We start from the raw sequence: 22357 nt of genomic DNA, 5'->3' as shown, positions 1-22357 counted from the left end.
CTTCATTTGTTTTGTGATGTTGGATGCTAGTTTGTGCAAAATAAAATATATTGAAAGAATAATTGCAGTAATTTCCATGAGTACCCTTGAATTGCTATTTTAAGTTGTCCAAGAATTGTTACTGTGCGAACTTGTGCTTTTCATCACAAATTTGGTGAGAACCTGGGGAAATAGACTTGTACGGAGTTTTCTGGATTGGTTTAATTATAAAGTGATCAAAGCAATTAGCAGCTGTGAAGCTGAGCTTTATGACTGTTTTAATTTTCAATGGATTCGTTATTGGGCTAAGTTATGACACACTTGATGTATGTAAATATATAAATATTTTGAGATACTCCAATTTGAAAGCAATACCAACTAAAAAGCATGTGCAGGATTTTGTTATGGTGTCTTTCTTTTTTTTTTTTTTGATATGCATTCTAATGAAGTACTCTGGTGGTTTCAGACTCGCCTTCGTAATGTACAGTGTGGCCTGTGCGTGTTGTTTTGTGTTTCCTGCATTGATTTTTGCCTCCGTTTATTCTCTATTGCAGTCTAAAAGTTGGTTTTAATTGGTTGCCCACAGGATTGACTTGGCCTCTACTTCTTGTTAAGAAAATACATCTCTTGTTTTATCAGGTAAGAGATTTTGAATAGAGAGTTCGTTTTTATACAAAATAAAATGAGATAGCTTATTAAGAAATATGAAAATATGTGTAGCAACTATATTGGGTGTGTGTGTTTTTGTTTGCTTGTTTTTTGTTTTGAGACGGACTCTGTTGCCCAGGCTGGAGTGCATGGTGCTATCTCGGCTCACTGCAATCTCCACCTCCTGGGTTCAAGCCCTTCTCAGCCTCAGTCTCCCAAGTAGCTGGGATTACAGGTGCCTACCACCACGCCCAGCTAATTTTTTTGTATTTTTAGTAGAGATGGGGTTTTACCATCTTGGCCAGGCTGGTCTTGAACTCCTGAGCTTGTGATCCACCTGCCTCGGCTTCCCAGAGTTTTGGGATTACAGGCGTGAGCCACCGCCCCGGCCGGTGTGGTTTTTTGCAAGTTTATCTGAGGGATGGGGGTGGGGTAGATGGGTGCTTCGAACAGTTGTTCTTTTGGGGGTCAATTTCATTTATATGGATGTTTTTCTCTTGCTATTTTTCTGATAGGCAGTAAGTAGCTGTTTTATTCCTTAGTAGCATTTTAGACTACAAATACAGATACTTGTTATTGGTATGTTTATTTATATTTCCTAAAAGTTTAAGTGTAGATACTGAGTCACATGTTTTAGAGTACAAATTTTAGACTTTAAATGAAACCTTAGCAAGTGGAATCTAACCCTCCTGTTTAAGTAACTAAGATAGGCCCAAGTTAGGTTGAAATGACTTAGCTGTCAAACAGTTACTTAGTAACAGAATAACAGATACTTTGTTGTTGTTGTTGTTGTTGTTTTATTTTTATTTTTTGAGGCAGAGTTTCGTTCTTGTTGCCCAGGCTGGAGTGCAATGGCGTGATCTCTGCCTCGCTGATTCAGTTGATTCTCCTGCCTCAGCCTCCCTAGTAGCTGGGATTACAGGCACCTGCCACCACACCCAGCTAATTTTCTTGTATTTTTAGTGGAGACGGGGTTTCACTATGTTGGCCAGGCTAGTCTTGAACTCCTGACCTCAGGTGATACACCCGCCTCAGCCTCCCAGAGTGCTGGGATTACAGGCATGAGCCACTGCACTTGGCTGCAGATATTATTTCATATTTTTTGGAAGCTAGAAACAATTTTCCTCATCAGATGACTTTATAAATAAATCTTGTATTCCACTTTGGTTTAATATTCCACCCTTTCCAGCTGGTAATCTGAGGCAGATTTTCGATAGCATATTCTTGTGTACCTTGTACAAAGTTTCAGTAAATCCCTACTCTTAACAAAAAATGGCTTGAAGACTTAACTGTGTTTGTCACTTTAGCCCTGTGTTTAATTTTTGTGTTCTTGGGACTATATCAAGTTCCTGTTTTATTGTCCCAGTGCAAACTAATACCTCTGTCTCTCTCATATTGTTTTGAGTACCTTGATTGCCCATGATGTTTCCCCTATACAAAGTGATTAAGCATTTTTTGAAGTTGAACAGTAAATACTATCGCATTTTGCATATAGCCACATAATTCTAGATTGAGCAAGGAATATGAATTTGATTTAATGACTTGGACACTGCTTGATGAACCTCCTTATAGGCTGCTAAATAGTAAATAAGAAAAGAGACTGTTGGTGTGATGTTTTTTAGCATTAATTTTTCTTGTTGACTCTTGAAGTTTGTAAATGAAAAGCTTTCCCACCCTTCCCAAATTTCTGGTGCTTTATGATGGCCTCACAAAAAGCATTTTCTGTTTGCTAGTCCATTTTTCTGGATTAAATTTGAAGGTGGCTTTTATTTTTGTGTTATGTGTCTGTGAGAAAACTGTCAAAGCCAAACAGTTTGTTTCTTGTTTGTATATGGCAATCGTCATACTGAGATACAATTAGAGAGTTTGTTGCATTGAATTAGTATTTATATAATATTTGACATTGAAGTTACAGAATTCTTAGAGCTTATGGCAGAAAATCTTGCCACTTCTAATGTTCCTGGGAAGTGATAAAACTGTATCTCTTCATTAATTTATAACCTTTCTGAGAGTCATAGAGCTGATTTTATAGGCTTATATTTAAAAGTTGACTTTTCAGGAAGGGCGCAATGGCTCGCGCCTGTAATCCCCACACTTTGGGAGGCTGAGGAGGGTGGATCACCTGAGGTCAGTAGTTCGAGACCAGCCTGACTGACATGGTGAAACCCCATCTCTCCTAAATACAAACAATTAGCCAGGCGTAGTGGCACATGCCTGTAACCCCAGCTACTTGGGAGGCTGAGGCAGGAGAATTACTTGAACCTGGGAGGTGGAGGTTGTTGTGAGCCGAGATGGCGCCATTGCACTCCAGTCTGGGCTATAAGAGCGAAACTCCATCTCGAAATAAATAAATAAATAAAAGTTGACTTTTCAGATGGGTTGGAAAACACCCTATGTTATTGACCACCTTAATTTCAAAGTAATATGTTTCCCAGTCTCAATAATTGGGTTTATGTCACTTTCCAAAGGGCTGCCCTTGGATTTGCTCTTAGAAGCCTTTAGAACTGAAATTTGAGGGGAACATTTCTTTTTTGATTATGTCAAAACAGGCATGATCTAAGGAGATCACAGAGATCCTACAGGAGTGGCATAGATCCAAGACTGTAACAACCACTGAGTAATTCACACTCTGGTTCTAAAACAAAAACAAAAAATATTTTTATTGTCAGCCCTCTCCTAGGGGAAAATAATACTTTAAAAAATTTTATTAAAGAGGATTTGGTTATGAGTCATTGGACCTGAGTTTTAATTAAAATAGTCACAGTGAATGGGATTATAACCAGGTTCTACTTTTGGGGGTAATGAATAAAGGTAACTCAGATTTTGTTATCCTATTCAGTAGTTCTTTTGGCTTCTTAGTATGTCTTAACCTTGTTTATAATAAATAATTCCATATGTAGTTTTTTGTAATCTATAAGGCAGATTGAAAAGTTTTAGGATGAATAAAATAATGGAACCAGTTCTCATTTAAGATTTGAATCTACTTTTAAGTATTATTTACAATTCATTAGTATTCTAGTTTTTTGCTTCTGTTGGATTTTGAGACTGAGCTCTATAAAATCACACTCTTGATAATTCTGTGAAATTGTCAAGAATATAGGGAAGAAGCAAAGTCAGTTTTTAATATTAACTTTGATATATTCTTTGCATGCTTTTTCCCTATAGATTGTTAAACTTTGTTTCCTGATTTGACTTACACATTTCTTTTAAATCTTACTGAATGATTAGTGGTCTGAATGATGTATATGTATTTTACTGTCCTACAGTTGTTTTTTCTTGAACTTTTTGAGTCTTGGGACTGAACTGTTTCCAAAATTAATGCCTTCTGGAAGTGGAAATTGTCTACGTTTTACATTGTAAATGGCACGAAATGTTCAGTTTTTAGAATATCTAAATTAAAGACATTGCCTGTGATAGCTTCAGGGAATATTTGAGGGCCTAATATGGTAGCTGGTCATTCTTGTAGCTAAAAACTTGGTGTGATAAACAGGAGTCTGACCTGGCCGTTGCCTTTTCTCATCTGCAGGTGTGTGTGGTTTCAGCGCAGCATGGCTGTGGTCATCCGTTTGCAAGGTCTCCCAATTGTGGCGGGGACCATGGACATTCGCCACTTCTTCTCTGGATTGACCATTCCTGATGGGGGCGTGCATATTGTAGGGGGTGAACTGGGTGAGGCTTTCATCGTTTTTGCCACTGATGAAGATGCAAGGCTTGGTATGATGCGCACAGGTGGTACAATTAAAGGGTCAAAAGTAACACTATTGTTGAGTAGTAAAACGGAAATGCAGAATATGATTGAACTGAGTCGTAGGCGTTTTGAAACTGCCAACTTAGATATACCACCAGCAAATGCCAGTAGATCAGGACCACCACCTAGCTCAGGAATGAGTGGCAGGGTAAACTTGCCCACAACAGTATCCAACTTTAATAATCCTTCACCCAGTGTAGTTACTGCCACCACTTCTGTTCATGAAAGCAACAAAAACATACAGACATTTTCCACAGCCAGCATAGGAACAGCTCCTCCAAATATGGGAGCTTCCTTTGGGAGCCCAACGTTTAGCTCAACCGTTCCAAGCACAGCCTCTCCAATGAACACAGTCCCGCCGCCACCAATTCCTCCAATTCCAGCAATGCCATCTCTGCCACCAATGCCATCCATTCCCCCAATTCCAGTTCCTCCTCCAGTACCTACATTACCTCCTGTGCCTCCTGTGCCCCCGATTCCCCCAGTTCCTTCTGTGCCACCCATGACCCCACTGCCACCCATGTCGGGCATGCCGCCCTTGAATCCGCCACCTGTGGCACCTCTACCTGCTGGAATGAATGGCTCTGGAGCACCTATGAATTTGAACAATAACCTGAATCCTATGTTTCTTGGTCCATTGAATCCTGTTAACCCTATCCAGATGAACTCTCAGAGCAGTGTGAAGCCACTCCCCATCAACCCTGATGATCTATATGTTAGTGTGCATGGAATGCCCTTTTCTGCAATGGAAAATGATGTCAGAGATTTTTTCCATGGGCTCCGTGTTGATGCAGTACATTTGTTGAAAGATCACGTAGGTCGAAATAATGGGAATGGATTGGTTAAGTTTCTCTCCCCTCAAGATACATTTGAAGCTTTGAAACGAAACAGAATGCTGATGATTCAACGCTATGTGGAAGTTAGCCCTGCCACAGAAAGACAGTGGGTAGCTGCTGGAGGCCATATCACTTTTAAGCAAAATATGGGACCTTCTGGACAAAGTCATCCCCCTCCTCAGACACTTCCCAGGTCAAAATCGCCCAGTGGGCAGAAAAGATCAAGGTCAAGATCACCACATGAGGCTGGTTTTTGTGTTTACTTGAAAGGGCTACCATTTGAAGCAGAAAACAAACATGTCATTGATTTTTTTAAAAAGCTGGATATTGTGGAAGATAGTATTTATATAGCTTATGGACCCAATGGGAAAGCAACTGGTGAAGGCTTTGTAGAGTTCAGAAATGAGGCCGACTATAAGGCTGCTCTGTGTCGTCATAAACAGTACATGGGCAATCGCTTTATTCAAGTTCATCCAATTACTAAGAAAGGTATGCTAGAAAAGATAGATATGATTCGAAAAAGACTGCAGAACTTCAGCTATGACCAGAGGGAAATGATACTAAATCCAGAGGGGGATGTCAACTCTGCCAAAGTCTGTGCCCACATAACAAATATTCCATTCAGCATTACGAAGATGGATGTTCTTCAGTTCCTAGAAGGAATCCCAGTGGATGAAAATGCTGTACATGTTCTTGTTGATAACAATGGGCAAGGTCTAGGACAGGCATTGGTTCAGTTTAAAAATGAAGAGGATGCACGTAAGTCTGAACGCTTACACCGTAAAAAACTTAATGGGAGAGAAGCTTTTGTTCATGTAGTTACCCTAGAAGATATGAGAGAGATTGAGAAAAATCCCCCTGCCCAAGGAAAAAAGGGATTAAAGATGCCTGTGCCAGGTAATCCTGCAGTTCCAGGAATGCCCAATGCGGGACTGCCAGGTGTGGGACTGCCCAGTGCAGGACTTCCCGGTGCGGGCCTGCCCAGCACAGGACTGCCTGGTTCAGCAATAACCAGTGCAGGACTGCCTGGTGCAGGAATGCCCACTGCAGGAATACCTAGTGCAGGAGGTGAAGAGCATGCCTTTCTCACCGTAGGGTCAAAGGAAGCCAACAATGGGCCTCCATTTAACTTTCCTGGTAATTTTAGTGGATCAAATGCCTTTGGGCCACCAATCCCTCCTCCAGGATTAGGAGGAGGGGCCTTTGGTGATGCTAGGCCTGGTATGCCTTCAGTTGGAAACAGTGGTTTGCCTGGTCTAGGACTGGATGTTCCGGGTTTTGGAGGTGGACCAAACAATTTAAGTGGGCCATCGGGATTTGGAGGGGGCCCTCAGAATTTTGGAAATGGCCCTGGTAGCTTAGGCGGTCCTCCTGGTTTTGGAAGTGGCCCTCCTGGTCTTGGAAGTGCCCCTGGGCATTTGGGTGGGCCACCAGCTTTTGGGCCTGGCCCTGGCCCTGGCCCTGGCCCTGGCCCAATCCATATTGGTGGTCCCCCTGGCTTTGCATCTAGTTCTGGAAAACCAGGACCGACAGTAATTAAAGTGCAGAACATGCCCTTTACTGTGTCTATTGATGAGATTTTAGATTTCTTTTATGGCTATCAAGTAATCCCAGGCTCAGTGTGTTTAAAATACAATGAAAAAGGTATGCCCACAGGTGAAGCCATGGTGGCCTTTGAGTCTCGGGATGAAGCCACAGCTGCTGTCATTGACTTAAATGACAGGCCTATAGGTTCAAGAAAAGTAAAACTTGTATTAGGGTAGCCATTCACATCATTCTTTATAGGGTAGATCTTCATATTGCTGTGATTAATGCATCCAGATTGTTTTCCTAGTATTTCCAGGTTAGAACCTGTGGATTGTTTCAATTGCATATAGCTTGGTTTCCATAACATAGAGCATTGGTTGACTGTTTACAGAAGACTCACCAGGATAAACATTGCTGTATGTTACAGTAAAGCTATCTGGAGAGAACACATAAATGATTTTGGCATACCATTAGAGAAACCATTTGTAAAACTCAAATGACCACATAAAGCTTATCAAGGGGTCTAGATTGGTTTTGTTTTATACCATATGGGATGAAGAAAATAGAAATGTCAGTAAAACTCATTGAGGGTGCTCTTGCCAGCTGCTGAAAATAGGAGTTGGCTACTCTCAGAATTTGGTTTAAAGCTGGACAGATTTGCTTTGTTATAGGGTAAAGCTTTGTCTAAAGTCCTCATTTTCTTTTAAAATTGAATAAAATTTCTGTATACAGATTCATTGTATGTACCTTTATTGCTTCTTAAGGGTCCTTGCTGTATAGACAGTCCTGCTTCAGAAGTTGCTGCTTTGTTTGTCTAATTGACTTATTTGTAAATGAGCAGAACTGTTTTGTTGGGTTTTTTTCCCTAAATATAAAAGTCCACACTTGGTTTGTGCTATAACCTCGAACTTTGATTTCTAATGTCACACTTAAAACTGTGTGGAATAAGACTTTTGCTACAAAAATAAACTATGGAGTCCTTTACCTACCAGAGCCTTTTTGGTTTGACCGCCACGATTTAGGTTAGTCAGTTTAAAAATTGTTCATGTTGTTTGGATGGTATCAAAAACCAGAAACCACTTTTAATAATGTGTTTAAGATACTTGATTTGAAGTCCTGTTCATGATGGACTAATTGTAGTATCAGTTTCCTCCTGTCCCAATTTATGTGAAATTTTGGCCTTTTAAACAAAGAGGGGCCCATTCATAAGAAAGTGTTATATCTAGGTTTTTAAAACTGAAGTTGAAATTATCTTTGATAGCAGTAGTATTATAGAATAAAAGATCCATATGCTGGTTCATAGATTGATATGTGTTAATCCTGTTATTTGGAGGCTTTTTGGCATAGTTGTTCGATCAGGAGCCTGTTGATTAAAAGTCTTCATACAAGAGTACAAGTGCAGCCGCCAGAGGGAAGAAAATTGAGATTCTTGACCCTTTCATAATCTTTTCTTTGGTATTCAGGACACTAAGGCAGGAGGACCACATGAGTTCTGGTTGGTAAGTGTCCTTGTCATGAAAACACTTGCCTTACAAGGCTCTAATTATGATTACTTTCCCTAGTCAGTGCTCTGAAGATGTGTCACATTACATTATAAACAATACAGAAGGGGAGATAGGTGAGATGATAAGAAAAACAAATTTTCTCACTGTCATAAAAGGCTCTAATTATGGTTACTTGTCATGAGAACACTTGCCTTACAAGGCTCTAATTATGGTTACTTTCCCTAGTCAGTGCTCTGAAAATGTATCACATTATATTATAAACAATACAGACGGGGAGGTAGATGAGAGATCATAAAAAACAAATTTTGTCTTTTACATGGCCTCTTTGTCTTCGGTTGAAACATCCCCAACATTTCCTACAAATCAGTGTACTTAAAAAGGGGTCAGTCTTTTAAAATAAGTATTTCCTATTAAAATAATATACAGTGCCTTTTTGGTGTTGTGAGTCAGTGGAACACTGAAATATAGCGGTTGTGTAATTTAGATTTAAGAGTGGCAACAGTTTCATTTGATAAGATTTGAAAAGGCTTTTTATCACTACAATCTTAGAGGATTGTCAGTACAGGATTTTTGTTTAAGGGAAGGATTGTTTAGACTAAAAGAAGAGGTGACTGTGTTGTGGGTCTTTTGATAATTCATGAATACAAATTCGCTTTGACAGATCACTAGATACTGCCTCCTCAATTTAAAAAGCAATATAACGTTTGTATATGCTGTTTAAGTTAATGTTAAGTAATCATTTCTCATTCCAAAGACAATGCAAAAAACTTCAGCACTGCTTGAGAGTTGTATTTCAACCACAGATATTTTCCCCATTGGAAAACTATTTTCATTTTAGAAAAATGGGTTGTTTGAAGATGAAAGTCTTTTATTTCACAGTTTATTTTGGTTATATGTTCGTACATTCTTATTAAATATTTCATACACTTTATTGCAACTACTTTGTTATTTCTACATCTTAGATAAATGCTGAAAAGGAAAACTTGATTCCATTGTTCATCTAATTAAATAAATTAAGAAAAGAGCGGTTTGTGTAGAAATTGGAGAGAACTATGTTTTATATGAATCACAACAGTGCTCGTTGTGGAATGTAATTAAATGCTTTGCCCTCTGGAACTTGATTTTTGTGTATCTGAGACTTATTAACAGTGCTAACTGCTAAGGATACTGTTTATCTTGTTCTGGGCATTGGAGTTTCAGTTTTTAAAAAATTCTTGAAAATGTATTCTGTGAAACTACTCATACCTCTCTTCTTGCGAATTTTCTCCTAAGAACTAGATTTGGGGTAGAAATGAATTGACATTATTTTCTCATTTGCTTTGTATGGTATGAAGGATTTGTAAAGCTTTGCTCAAAGTTGTGTGCATTTGTAAACACTATCTTGATATTTTCAATTTTATGTGTAAATTTTATTGTCTGCTTTTGGTGATTCTGACATTAATGGAAGAGAATATTTTCCATTAGATTTAATTTTTTTTCCTCTCCCTTCTGATTTTTTTTTATTGGTGTTCATTTTTCTTTTGATTTAAAGGATTAGAGAAATCTACAAATGTATGTCATAAATAAGCAAATTTGTAAACTTTTCTGAACTTTAGTGAAACATTTAGTTTACAAGCATAATTTGGAGGTGTGTTTTGTGTTTACACTGTAGTTTGGATGTACAATTATTATTAGTGGCTTTTTAAAAAATGAAACAGTGTTAAGTGAAATGTAGTTCCTAGCTTTGTACTCCAAGTTGTCAAAGCATCGACAATGAAAATTCGATTAGGAAACTTTATTTAAAATTTCAGATAGTAATATTCTATGTAGTTAAGGCCAGTCTTAACCCACTGGATGAAAATCTAGGACTGTATGGAAGTAAGCAAACATACACATTTTTAGGTGGAAATAGTCAACCTCGCATAAAAATAAGGATGCATGAAAGCCTTAAACTCCAGCTGCCTTTTACTGGAGTCTGTGGTTGTGTACAGGTATGGGCCAAGTGTGTAAAAATAAAATCTCATCAATTTTAAGAACACTCGGGAAATGAGTAAAGAAAATGTAAGATTGCTGCTAGTCATATCTCTTGGAAAGAATTTCTGGAAGTGGTCACTTTAAAAATTATTTTCCATCCTTGCAAAATTGCCACATTTAAATTGTTTTACTGGCAGTTCTATAGTAGTCCAGACTTTAGAAACCAAACACAATAAAATGGCTTGTTGCCAATATGGCCACATCATTGCCAGCAAGTATTGCCTGGGCATCATTCAGCAGAGGTTTTTGTTTATAAAGATGAAGTCTTGAATACTGTTCAATAAACTTGTCAAAAAATAAAACAGGCTGATGCTTTTAATGCTTTAACTGCACAAAAGTACTGAGCTATCATATTATTTTGTAAGGGTTTTTTTTTTTTTTTTAAACCTGAAAATATTTTGTGCCTTTGGAAAGGTAGATTTGGTAATCTTGGAGAGGTAAAATTGTTGCTTATCCTTGCCTGCTAATGCTGAAGTGTCAAGAGAAGATACTTGGAACAACAGGGAGGAAACTTGATTCTAGTTTAAGTCCATAGTATCCACCTTTTCAGAATTTTATGTGTGTGATGTGTTGGCAAACAAAGCTCTTAAAAAATGTTGAAAACTTTTTATCTTGAAGGAGTTTAGCTTGTATTAGAATTTGGATACCCAGCGTGTTTTAGAGGGGGCTAGACATCCATAATTCCAGGTAGTAGCTGAGCCATTATTAAATAATCAGGGTTTGACTAAACAATGAACAAATCTCTGAGTGAAATCAGCTGCCTGCAGATATCCAGAATGGCTTTTACCATCTGAAAGGGGTGGACTGTGTGATAATATGTCTCCTTTTCTTGTTCAGGAGAGATAGTTATGTAATTCATTGTTACCTGCTTTCCAGTGTTTTACAGCAAGAAATAGTTTATCAATTATGTGCATCATCACCAATCTCCCAAAAGTAGGGCTTTTATGGGATATGGTAGAATCTAAACTTTTAATGGCTTTCCTTTTTTTTTTTTTTTTTTTTTTTGTTAAAAATAGCTTTATTTCAGTCTCATCTTTTTAGTATAAAATTGGTCATTTTGACTTGTAAAATGTTCTAGAAGAGTGGTAGTAGCACAATTCTCTGATGTCATAGTGACTTTTCTGGGAAAACCCGTTTCTATTCAACAACATAAGTAAGTTCATCTCCTGCTCAGGTAAATGGTAATTTTTTTATTTTATTTTTTTTTGAGATGGAGTCTCGATCTTTCGCCCAGGCTGGTGTGCAGTGGCGCGATCTCGGCTCACTGCAACCTCCACCTCCCTAGTTCAAGCGATTCTCCTGCCTCAGCCTCTCAGTAGCTGAGACTACAGGTGCATGCCACCACGCCCAGCTAATTTTTTTTTCTATATTTCTAGTAGAGATGGGGTTTTACCTTGTTGGCCCGGATGGTCCCGATCTGATCTTGTGATCTGCCCACCTGGGCCTCACAAAGTGCTGAGATTACAGGTGTGAGCCACCGTGCCCAGCTGGTAAATGGTAATTCTTTGCCATGCTGTTCTTGAGTTTATTCTTGTTGCTTTGGCTGCTTTGTGTTAGAGTCTCAAAAGCATCCTAGAGTATGACTCCTTTTCTGGATCGACATAACTAGCAGTGAGCAACCATGGTGGTATGCTCTTCTACGTACTGCTCTATCACTGGAGTCCAGAAGGAGAAAAAAGCTACCTGACATAAACATTTCAGATCCAGGGACAGAAGGGCAGCACTCTAAAAGTCTAGGGCCAGGAAAGAGTGCTGGGAAAAGTCAACCACATCCCTTGAATTCTGTCAATAGCCCCACGGACCTCTTTCCAGTGAAAATGTTTAAGGTGTGCTTGCTTCAGCAGCACATACTAAAACCTGGAATGAAACAGAGAAGATTAGCATGGCCCCTGCGCAAGGATGACATGCAATTTGTGAAGCGCTCTGTATTTTTTTAACTAAAAGAAAATGTTGAAGGTTAGGGCATAGAGACTCGGCAAATACCATAGAGAAGTGGTAAATGGCACAGCTGAACATTGGAATTGGCTCCCCAGTTGTTCCAGGCATCTGAATTTTGATGTTAGTAACTACTAGTTTTGTCATTTTTCTTAATTGATGATTTGCCATTTCATAATAGGAGAAGATGACTATTTGGTTATGGAGCAGTGACCAGCAAGAGAACATAATTCAGTATGAACAGTCAAAGGTGTTGAGTGAATTTAACTCATTTTAGGAATGAGCTGTACTGTATTCAAATGGGCTACTTGATGGTTCATTCCCTCCGTTCTGCTGCTGTTCATTTCCTCCCTTTGCTTGCTTATATAGTAAATCTGCTTGTAACCAGGACTGAAAACTCTTAGACTGAAGCCCCTTCACTGCTGTCTCTAGCCCCAGCCTCCTAATGGGTGGGAATAGTTCACTCATAGCTTTTGATTAGTGGATAAGACTTGTCAGGCTGGACGTGGTGGGTCACACCTGTAATCCCAGCACTTTGGGAGGCTGAGGTGGGAGGATTGCTTGAGCCTAGGAATTGAGGCTAGCCCAAGTAACATAGCGAGACCGTGTCTCAAAAAAAAAAAAGCCTTGTCACTTAGAGTTTGTGCTTCATATCAAATGATAACCACATTGTGCTACCACAAGTCACACAGTGGAAATGATTTAAGGAGTTTTGTTTCTTTTTGTTGTTGTTGTTTGTTTTGTTTTGTTTTGAGATGGTCTTACTCTGCCACCCAGGCTGGAGTGCAGTGGTACAATCAGCTCCCTGCAACCTTGACTTCCTGGTTTCAAGCAATCCTGCTTCAGCCTCCTAAGTTGCTAATTTTTTTTTTTTTTTTAATTTTTTTTTTGTAGAGACAAGTAAATGCGGGGGGAGGGGTGGTAGTGGAGTGGAGGGGTAGTTTCACTATGTGGCTTAGGCTGGTCTTGAGCTCCAGGGCTCAAGCGATGCTTCCGCCTTGGCCTCTTAAAGTGCTGGGATTACAGGTGTGAGCCACTATGCCTGGCCTCAGTTTCTTAAAAGGTTTTAAATCACACCAACTGGTACCAGTGCTGTTGCCTCTGATTGCCTTGATTTTTCTTTGATCCCACTTGGAAGTTTGTTAATGCTATACTCCACTATACTCCACACATTAGATTGCAGTGGGGGCTGGAGAGTAGCACGGCCTTTATACATAACTCCCTTCTGTGGTTTGGCCTGTGGGACCAGTAGGGTCTCTGTTCTGTAACTGTAACTGAAGCGATGGACGTTAATGCAACTACTGATTACTGATGTAGATATGCTGCTTTACTTCTGTGACCATTGAATTGACAGACTGGAATTGGAAACACCTGTCACCTTCAAGCTTTTAAGACAACTTCACATGAATGTACAACTTAGCCATAGTTGTATCTCATACTAACAGATTTTTGCAGTGTTGTGCACCCAGCACTTACACTTTGGTGGAAAAGCAAAATAAAATTCCTGTTCTTCAACAGTTGAGGGTTTTAAGTCACAACTAAGTGCTCGGTTGTGCTTAAACTAGGTACATTCCTATACCACGGGAATCAGGTAGAGGCTTTTCTGGCCGTTTGCTAAGTCATGGTTAGACAGGAACAAGTGTAAACTAGTCTTTGTTGTAGCTTAGTTTCCTGTTGAAATATTCCTTTGCTTTCTTGCCTTCCCTAACATGTAAATTCTGAAGACCCATCATAAACTCTTCCCCAATGTCCCAAATGAATTTATTCCAGTGAGGGGTAAGGAGCTTGCATTATGAAAAATAGGTTTCTTTTCCAAGAGCTCTGGTCTGCTTTTGTTCATTTGCTCATCTCCTTTTGTGCTGTAGGAGATACACACTTCTTCTGTATACACGTAGATGCACAGGTATTTGGTGATGCCTCAGTCCTGGAGATCATCAGGAAGGCGATATAATACTGTTGTCGCAGGCACCCCACCGGTGATAGGCATTAAAAGAATGTAGATTTCAGCCAGGAGGGATGGGGGCAGAATTGACTACCCTATAGATGTCCTTTGGAAATTTCGATACAGATCACATTTTTTAGAGGTGAGTTCTACTTTGTTTGCACTATGCATGCTTGCTACTTAAAATTTATTCCTTTGATCAAGTCCTGTAAATGTGGAGTCCAGGATTTCCTACCTGCCTGCCCCAGCAGTCAGACAAGTAGGGAGAATTATATTCCATCTTTGTGCAAGGCTAATGTTAGCAGAGATCATGACGGGAGACCATATGAGTCTCACTGCTCTTTTAGTGGCAGGGTAGATTTCAGATTGGGGTGAATTACAAAATGCGAACTGTTGCTAAAATGGTTGGATATAGAAATAACATTCTCAGAATTGATTCGTGGTTCCATCAGTTATGTGACTTAGGACATTATTTCCCTCTGGCCTCAATGTTTCTTTTACAATATGGGATTAAATTAGATAAACTTGTGTCTGGTTTTAAGCTTCTGTGATTGTATGAACCTAGCCATTCGATTTCTGGAAATCTGTACTGAGTTTGGACCTTAAACTAAAGTGACCAGGAATGGAGCTCCAAATTTTGATCTGGGTACTGCTCTCCTGGTTTCCCTAGTGTGGTAGTGATTCCACACTGTGGCTTGAGAAATTCAAAGGGGAAGAGTCATCATCTCTCCTTTGGGGGCTGTCCCTGTCCTGCTAGTTATATCCTGGAGCAGGTGGACCAGAGGCATTCCTCCTGGATCCACTCCTCCTTGGTCCCATGAGTCGAGAAGGAGTTAATGATACTGCAGAAGGACCCAAAGGTGCACTTCCCTGTTTGTGAGCACCGAAAGGGACAGTTGACACTGGGTACTTACTCTGTGCCGGCCAGGGGATACTTTCCATGACCTCATGTAATCCTCACAACCTTGTAAAGTTAACATTATTATCCCTACTTTACAGGTGGGGTAATCCAGACAAAGAAAAATAATAGGGGAAAACAAAGATGTTTTAATCATGGATGCCTGTATGACTCCACAGGCATCCCCATTCCCTCCCTGACTTTTAGAGAAAGTGGGAGGCCACTGGCAGCAGTCTTTTGTCATGGATTCTGAGCTGCTGGGGAAGGAGCTCTGCCCTGATCCAGGGCCTTTTCAGTTTGCCAACTCCTACTATAGTGTGGAGGGCCCTTGCCTATTGGTGAGGCGTCTTGGCCTCCACAGTCAGGCTTATGATTGCAGAGGCAGACCTGAACTTACTTTGTTGTTTTTTTGTTTGTATTTTGTTTTCGTGACAGAGTCTCACTCTGTTGCTTAGGCGGCAATGCAGTGGCGTGATTTCAGCTCCGCCTCCCGGGTTCCAGCAATTCTCCTGCCTCAGCCTGCCAAGTAACTGGGATTACAGGTGTGCACCACCACACCTGGCTAATTTTTGTATTTTTAGTAGAGACAGGGTTTCATGATGTTGGCCGGGCTGGTCTTGAACTCCTGACCTCAGGTGATCCTGCCTCCCAAAGTGCTGGGATTACAGGTGTGAGCCACTGCACCCAGCCTGAACTTATTTTGAAGTACTCACTTGAAGACTTTGTGTTAGTGTGTTCAGAGTCTCTGGGCAGAGAAAAACACCCACTCCACTACAGTCCTATCCTACTCTTGAGAGCCTGTTTGCAGGTTCTAGCAGGGGAGCACAGCTACTCGTATATCCTTGACCGAGGACCAGTCCTGTCTCAGGGATGGTTGTCCTCTTTGATGGAGCATGCAGCTTCAGGAGGGATGCATGTGAAGCAGTGAGAGAGGCAGGGGACACCCACCTAGCCAGGCAGCTCAGCCAAATCAACCGGGGTGATTAACGGGGTGACAGGTGGCGCAGCCAGATTGCCCTCACCTCCCCCATCCTGCTTTTGAAGACCATGTATTCCTCCTCAGTTTGCTTCGTTCTCCATATCCAGTTTTGTCCTCAATTTATTTTTTAAGAGTTAGTTGTACAGTGGTTAGATTTGTTCAACTTTGGATAAGCCTTTGGGGATGTTGGAGTCAGATTAGTGGCTTCCGGTTTTTTGTTTTTGACTATCACCCAGTACAGCAAAGTGGGAAGCCTTGTGGCCATTTTCTTTTTCATATTTTCCCACCTTTTAGTTTTTGTGTGCACATCTTAAGCTTTGTAGTGTTGCCAAATACTGTGTCAGCCTGACTCCTTAGTACTACATGGATCTAAACCAAATTTATTGTTGAAAATTTCAATTTATGAGCACCATTCAGTAGCCCTTAGTCATATGTATGAATAAGGAACGTGTAGTTTTATAGAAAGGATTTTCATATTTTGGTTCAGTTTGTGACCTATGAGGAATATCCTTAGAGCTGCTGATGTAAATTTGGAGAATCCCCAAGTTAGAGAAGTAGGGATAAGAAAATTTGTCTACCTTCTCCGTGTCCTTTGATGAGGCCAGAAAGGAAAAGAAGAGTGGTGGTGGTCGGTGTAGTTTGTCTTTTCAATCTTATGGGAAAACATGTTCAATGGGTGGTCCTTTGTAAGCCTATGGAGGATTTTCTGATTGGCTTTCAAGACTTGATCCTGCATCTGTGAGCTGATTGATCCAGCATGCCAAGGTAGGCAACAGGAGTGTGAGCATGACACTGGTTTATTAAAGGAGTGCCCCTGCCACCCAGACCTTCAGCCCTCTATACCATGTTCTTGCAGCCTCTGTGCAACTTCTGGTCGTTACCTGGGGTGGATAAGGAATTGGGAATTGCAGGCTGGTGCCTTTCCTGGTTAGGGCTTTGGAAGTGGAAGAGGGAAGTGTTAGGGACTGATGAATGAATTTCAGCTCATTTGGCACTGAATTAGATCCCACTGGACCCAGGAAAAATCTTCTAGGTTATGAATAGGAAAATTAGAACCTCCCAAGGCAGGGGAAGGGCAGCCATAGAAAATGAAGTGCAAGTTACTCCCTTGTAGCAGAGAATGGGATTCCCTATCGACAGTAGTATGCTGGTAAACTGGCTGGCAGGGTAAAGGAAGCTGTTACTTTTTCTGTTGCCCAATTTCTGTAGTTTTAAACTTACTAAAGCCACCTACTTACACAATTTCCTAACATATAACAGTTGGCTCTTGCAAGCCATACAAGCTTGCGCCAGCACACTGCCACAAACTTCCCTCAAATATTTGAATTCCCATTATGTGCTCAGGTATGTGCTGTGTGGCAGGAGAAGCTGCAACAGTATTTATTCTGAAGAGTTTCATCATTTAGTTGACAGGCAAGAAGCTGGAGAAACATCGACAGAATACAGTCGTGTGGCATGAATTGAATATAGTAGCCCAGAGTGAGAAGTTGAGTATGGAAAGATCATGAAAAGGGAAGCATATGTATGCTAGGCTTGAAGGATAATGATAATAGCTAACACGTGGTCACAGCAGTTCCAGACTCTACTAAGCACCATGCATACATTATTTATATTAATCTAAAGAAATAGATACTATCCCCCACTTTACACCTGAGGAACCTGAAGTTTAGTGAGATTAAGTATTTTGCCCAAGTTATATAGATATGACATCAGTTTAGTGTTGTAGTATGTCATTATTGTGGCTAGGAAGGAGTAAGGCCAGTATTTGGAGCCTGGTCACTTCACTGCAGAACCCACACTCTTGCCCACTGCATCAGATTGCAATTGAATATAGAAAGGGGGCTTTTCAAAGAGAAAAAAGTCTTAACAACAGTCCAAGGTTCGAGATGAGGTAGGAATCAGAATATTTGAGTTCCAGTCTTCATTTCACTTAACCATATATGTGGCCTTAGCCAAACCACATCTTCCCTGTATGCCTTGGATCGAGGGACTTGAATTAGATGGTCACTCAGCTCCTTTTTATTTCTCACATACTGTGAATTCTAAGTTATAAAAATGGGAATGAGTATGCCTTTCTTAAGGGACAGAGAATGTGCCCTGCTAGGGCACATCGAGGTTGGCAGAAGGAGTAAACAGAAGAAAACAAACTATAAAGGGTGACTCCCAAGTGGTAGAAAGCAGAGGCAGAAAAATGTTGGAGCTGTGGACTCAGCTGTTCCATTCGCAGCACCCAACTAGCCCCAAATGGAAGGGTGGCGGGGTGGGGACATAATAGAGATGATAAGCTGGTGTTTTGTGTTCGATGTTCCTAGAAAGCCTACTTCTCTCTTGGTGTCTCAGCAGCAGGTCAGAGCTAGATTTGGGTCATTTCTGAGGATCCTTGAGTTATTACTCTTTTCCTAGCATTCATAAATTTAACAGATAGCAATAGACACATGCTATTTTCCAGGCATTGGCACAGAAGCAAGGCTAATCTGGTCCTTCTGCTTGTTGAAGTTACAGTCCAAGAGGAGAAATACATAATAAGCAAGTTACACATTTTGATAGGATTATAAGAATTGGGATTTTGTTGGATTAGAGTCAGAGAATGTCTATGACTTCAACATAACAGATAGGGGACTGAGAGTGGAAATGGTAAAACCAGTTAAGACTATTACAGACATCCAGCCAAGATGTGCTTGGTGATGAAAGAGTGCACAAATATCACAAAAATAAATGATAAAATTTTAAACTTTTTTTTTATTGACTCGAATGTGATATTAAATATGGTTCTGGAAGATTTTGGTCCTAAAAAGGAGGTTGAAAGTCCCATGGGGCTAATTATAATGGCAGTATCTGAAAAATAAATGAATCTGGTTTAAAGTAGGTAGTTGTTCAAGAGATGTAGGACAGAAGAGTGACACGAACAGTTTTAATCACAGATTTCTAAGCAGATAAAGGCTTAGAGGTAGATTTCAAAGGAGATGAAACATGTTTTGGAAGAGATTAATAATCCCATGGTTTATAGATCATTTAAAGGAAATATTGCTCAAAGGATAGAAAACTACAGGTGGAGAAGATTTGTTTCTAAAGAGTTGTGATTTCCAATGAGAAAGAAAAGGAGACGAATCTGTGAAGAACAAAAATGCTTGCACAGGAAGCTCTGACTTCAGAATGGAAGCCAGGCCACCTTAGGGGGCATCACATCAGTGAGAGTCCAGTCCCTTAAGCTACTGAGGCACACATGAGCCCACAATGGTATGGTTGGGGTTTGATTCTGGGTTCAAAAAACTGAAAAAGGATGTAGTCCAGGAAAAGTGGTATAATGGTAATGATTAGGAAGGAATAGTACACCAGGAATTGAGTCCTACACAGGAAGATAATCGTAGCCCACTCACTACATGTGTTTGGCCCAGACCAAGGGCATCTCTTTTGGGTACATTTGAGAAGTCATGGAGTGAGAAGACAGCAGCTCCAGTTGTTGCTTGTAATCTTACCACCCCAAATAATCACTGCTAATGCTTTTGTCATTCACAACAACCTCTTACCGGGAGGACCTGTAGTTCTCCAATTAAAAATTTCCCTAGCTGGGTGCGGTGGCTCATCCCAGCACTTTGGGAACCCAAGGCAGGTGGATCACCTCAGGTCAGGAGTTCAATACCAGCCTGGCCAACATGGTGAAACCCTGTCTCTACAAAAATACGAAAATTAGCCGGGTATGATGGCAGGTGCCTGTAATCCCAGCTACTCTGGAGGCTGTGGTGGGAGAATCACTGGAACCCGGGAGGCAGAGGTTACAGTGAGCTGAGATGGCACCATTGCACTCCAGCCTGGGCAACAGAGTGAGACTCTGTCTCAAAAATAATAATAATAATTTCCCCCACATTTTATTATGAAAATTTTCAACATGTAGCAAAGTTGAAAAAAATTATACCCATATATCCACCATTTCAGATCCTACAACTTAAAATCTTGTTTTATCACATTTCTTCAACCACAACTTTTATTTTTTGGTGCATTTCAAAAAAGTTGCACGCATCAGTACACTTCCAAACATTTCAGCATGCCTTAACTTTAGTGCAACATTTGTTTATGGGTTGTTGGGTTTTTGTGGGGGTTTTTTTGGTAAAATTTTACAATCAGATGCGTACACTCAGTGTTCCTTTAGATGGAAGTGGCAAATGCACACACTCCTGTGACCCACATTCTTAGAATGCTAAGAACGTTTCCCTTCCCACTGAGAGCTCTCTGCCTCTGCTCAGTTAATACCTGCCCTTCCCCTGGGGGAGAAGGGAGGACAACCAGTATTCTGAATATTTACATCACAGATTTGTTTTGCCTGTTCTGAAACTTCATAAATGGAATCTGTTTACTTTATTCTTCATTTTTATTCATGTTACAGATATTAATAGTTTTTTTGTTGCTGAATATTTTCTATAAACATCACAATTTGTTCTCATATTTATGAATACCTGGGCTGTTTCAAGTTTTTGGCTATTGTGAATAAAGCTGCTGTGAACATTCTTATACAAATCTTTGTGGACATAATGTTTCCATTTCTTTTGGCTAAAAACCTAGGAGTGGAATTGCTCTTGGGCTAGGTGTATGTTAGGTTTTTTGATAAGCTGCCAGACTGTTTTCCAAAGTGGTACATTTAATGTTTTCACTAACAATATATGAGAGTTTCATATCCTTGCCAGCATTTGGTGGTGGTGGTCTTTTTTATACTTTTAGCCATTGTGGTGGGTATGTAACAGTATCTCATTGTGGTTTTATTTTTCATTTCCCTGATAACGAACGCTGTGGATCACTTTGCTTATTTCTGATTCACATATTTTCCTTTATGAAGTGCCTGATCAAATCTTTTGTCCATTTTAATTGACTTAATATTGAATTGTAGGAGTCCTGCATTTAAATTTTAAAGTTGAACTGTATAAGATCAGGATAGGGGAGATTTACTGTTACACATTAGTTCAAGGCCTGAAGTGTGACTTGAGCAAAAGCACATTCACCATTTGTTCAGCAAATGGTTGTTAGTACCAGCTATATACTAAGCACTAATACTAGTGATACAGAGATAATATCCAGCCCCAGTTCAAGGAGCCCACAGTTTACAGGGTAGACAGACAGAAGTAAAAATTATGGTGTGACTTCAATGTTAAGTCAGTCACTGAATACTTCTATCTACTGTAGGATACGTAGATACTGTTGTGGGTCCTGGAGCTAGCCAGAGTTACTAATCTTGTATAGCTTATTTTCTGGAGTGTATAAGGAGGGAGACAGAGTGCAAAAGTCCTGAGGTGGTAAATAAGGTTGGTGTTAGGTGTATGTGGATCAGAAAGGCCAACCTGGCTGGAGGATAGTTGGGTGGCTAGATGATTAGTTAGGCAAGGGTCAGGTCTTGCAGGGCCTTGTTGAAGACCATGGTAAGAACTTTAGGTTTTAAGTGTTTTGGAAAGGCATTCCAGAGTTTTCAGTGGAGAAATGACATGATCAGGTTTCTGTTTGACTAATAAACCCAGAAATGTCTGTGTGATTGCAGAAACACTGATGAGGAAACCATTGCAGTCATCCAGAGTAGAGATAAAAAAATCCTTCTTGGGGAAAATGGGCAAGGGTTCATAAAGGAATAATGTCATATTAGAACCATGGATGGCAGGACATTTGCTAGGCAGGAAAGTCAGGCATGTGTGTTAGATGAACCAGAAATAACTTTGGATGACTAGTTGGGTGGGCGAGTGAGCGGCAGGAGGTAGAGCTGATGGCAAACAGGGAAGGGCTTTGAAGGTTGATCTAGGGAAGCAGGGTTATCAAATTGTGCAACTACCAAGTTCTATGTAGGTATGTCCTTTGGAGCTGTGCAGCAAGGTAGCCTTGGTAGGGAGTTTGACTCTGAACCTAAAGGCAGCTATACAGGGCTTTTACTTAGTATAGAGACTGAAAGCTGGCATCTGGGATGACCGGGTGGGGCAGTGCTAGGACAGAAACCAAGCAGGATGCAAGAGACTTTTAATAAGGCCTGAAGTTAGGTAGGGGCTGTTGAACTGGAAATGGAGGGTTTGGGCTTGGAATGAACAGTAAAGAGGATTTGAGGTGTGGATTCCGGGGAGAAGCTAATGAAGCCTTTTTATTTATTTTGCTTGTTTTGTTTTGTTTTTGTTTTTATATGAGGCCTTTTAAAAAATACAAAACAATATAAAATATTGAAACAATACAGAAGTATGAAGTTCACAAAATTCTCATCCTCCACTCCTTTGAGCTACCTAAAACATTTGGTGTATCTTCCATTTTTCTGTGTGTGTATTTATTTATGTTTGTATTCAAATCTATTATAAAGATACACCTACAATTGAAGTTTAAAATGGAGG

General features: G+C 40.2%; 1 protein-coding gene and 1 non-coding gene across 16 annotated transcripts in view; both read left to right on the top strand.

Moving 5' to 3' along the window:
- Positions 1-22357, top strand: part of LOC103216195 (RNA-binding protein 12) — a 37858-nt gene that overhangs the window by 5410 nt on the left and 10091 nt on the right. For 3 of the 15 annotated variants that reach the window (XM_073009231.1, XM_073009216.1, XM_073009239.1), the window contains exon 2: positions 534-618. The exons of 5 other annotated variants lie outside the window; for them this stretch is intronic. Coding sequence is in view for 4 of the 10 variants with exons in the window: in XM_073009214.1 (XP_072865315.1) it covers positions 4176-6974 (2799 nt within the window). In the remaining 6 variants the exon portion in view is untranslated. Of the gene's footprint in view, positions 1-533; positions 619-4153; positions 7723-22357 lie in introns of those variants that run through there. 7 more of the 15 variants (XM_073009204.1, XM_073009210.1, XM_073009225.1 and 4 more) reach the window with 5 other exon arrangements.
- LOC119622643 (U6 spliceosomal RNA) lies at positions 12085-12189 on the top strand. Its single transcript, XR_005239249.1, has one exon. It is a non-coding gene; the product is annotated as a U6 spliceosomal RNA (small nuclear RNA).

The sequence above is a fragment of the Chlorocebus sabaeus genome, chromosome 2 (assembly GCF_047675955.1).
Source record: "Chlorocebus sabaeus isolate Y175 chromosome 2, mChlSab1.0.hap1, whole genome shotgun sequence".
NCBI lineage: Eukaryota > Metazoa > Chordata > Mammalia > Primates > Cercopithecidae > Chlorocebus > Chlorocebus sabaeus.
Note: the sequence above shows the minus strand (reverse complement) of the source record. Positions and strands in the feature narration are given on the sequence as shown.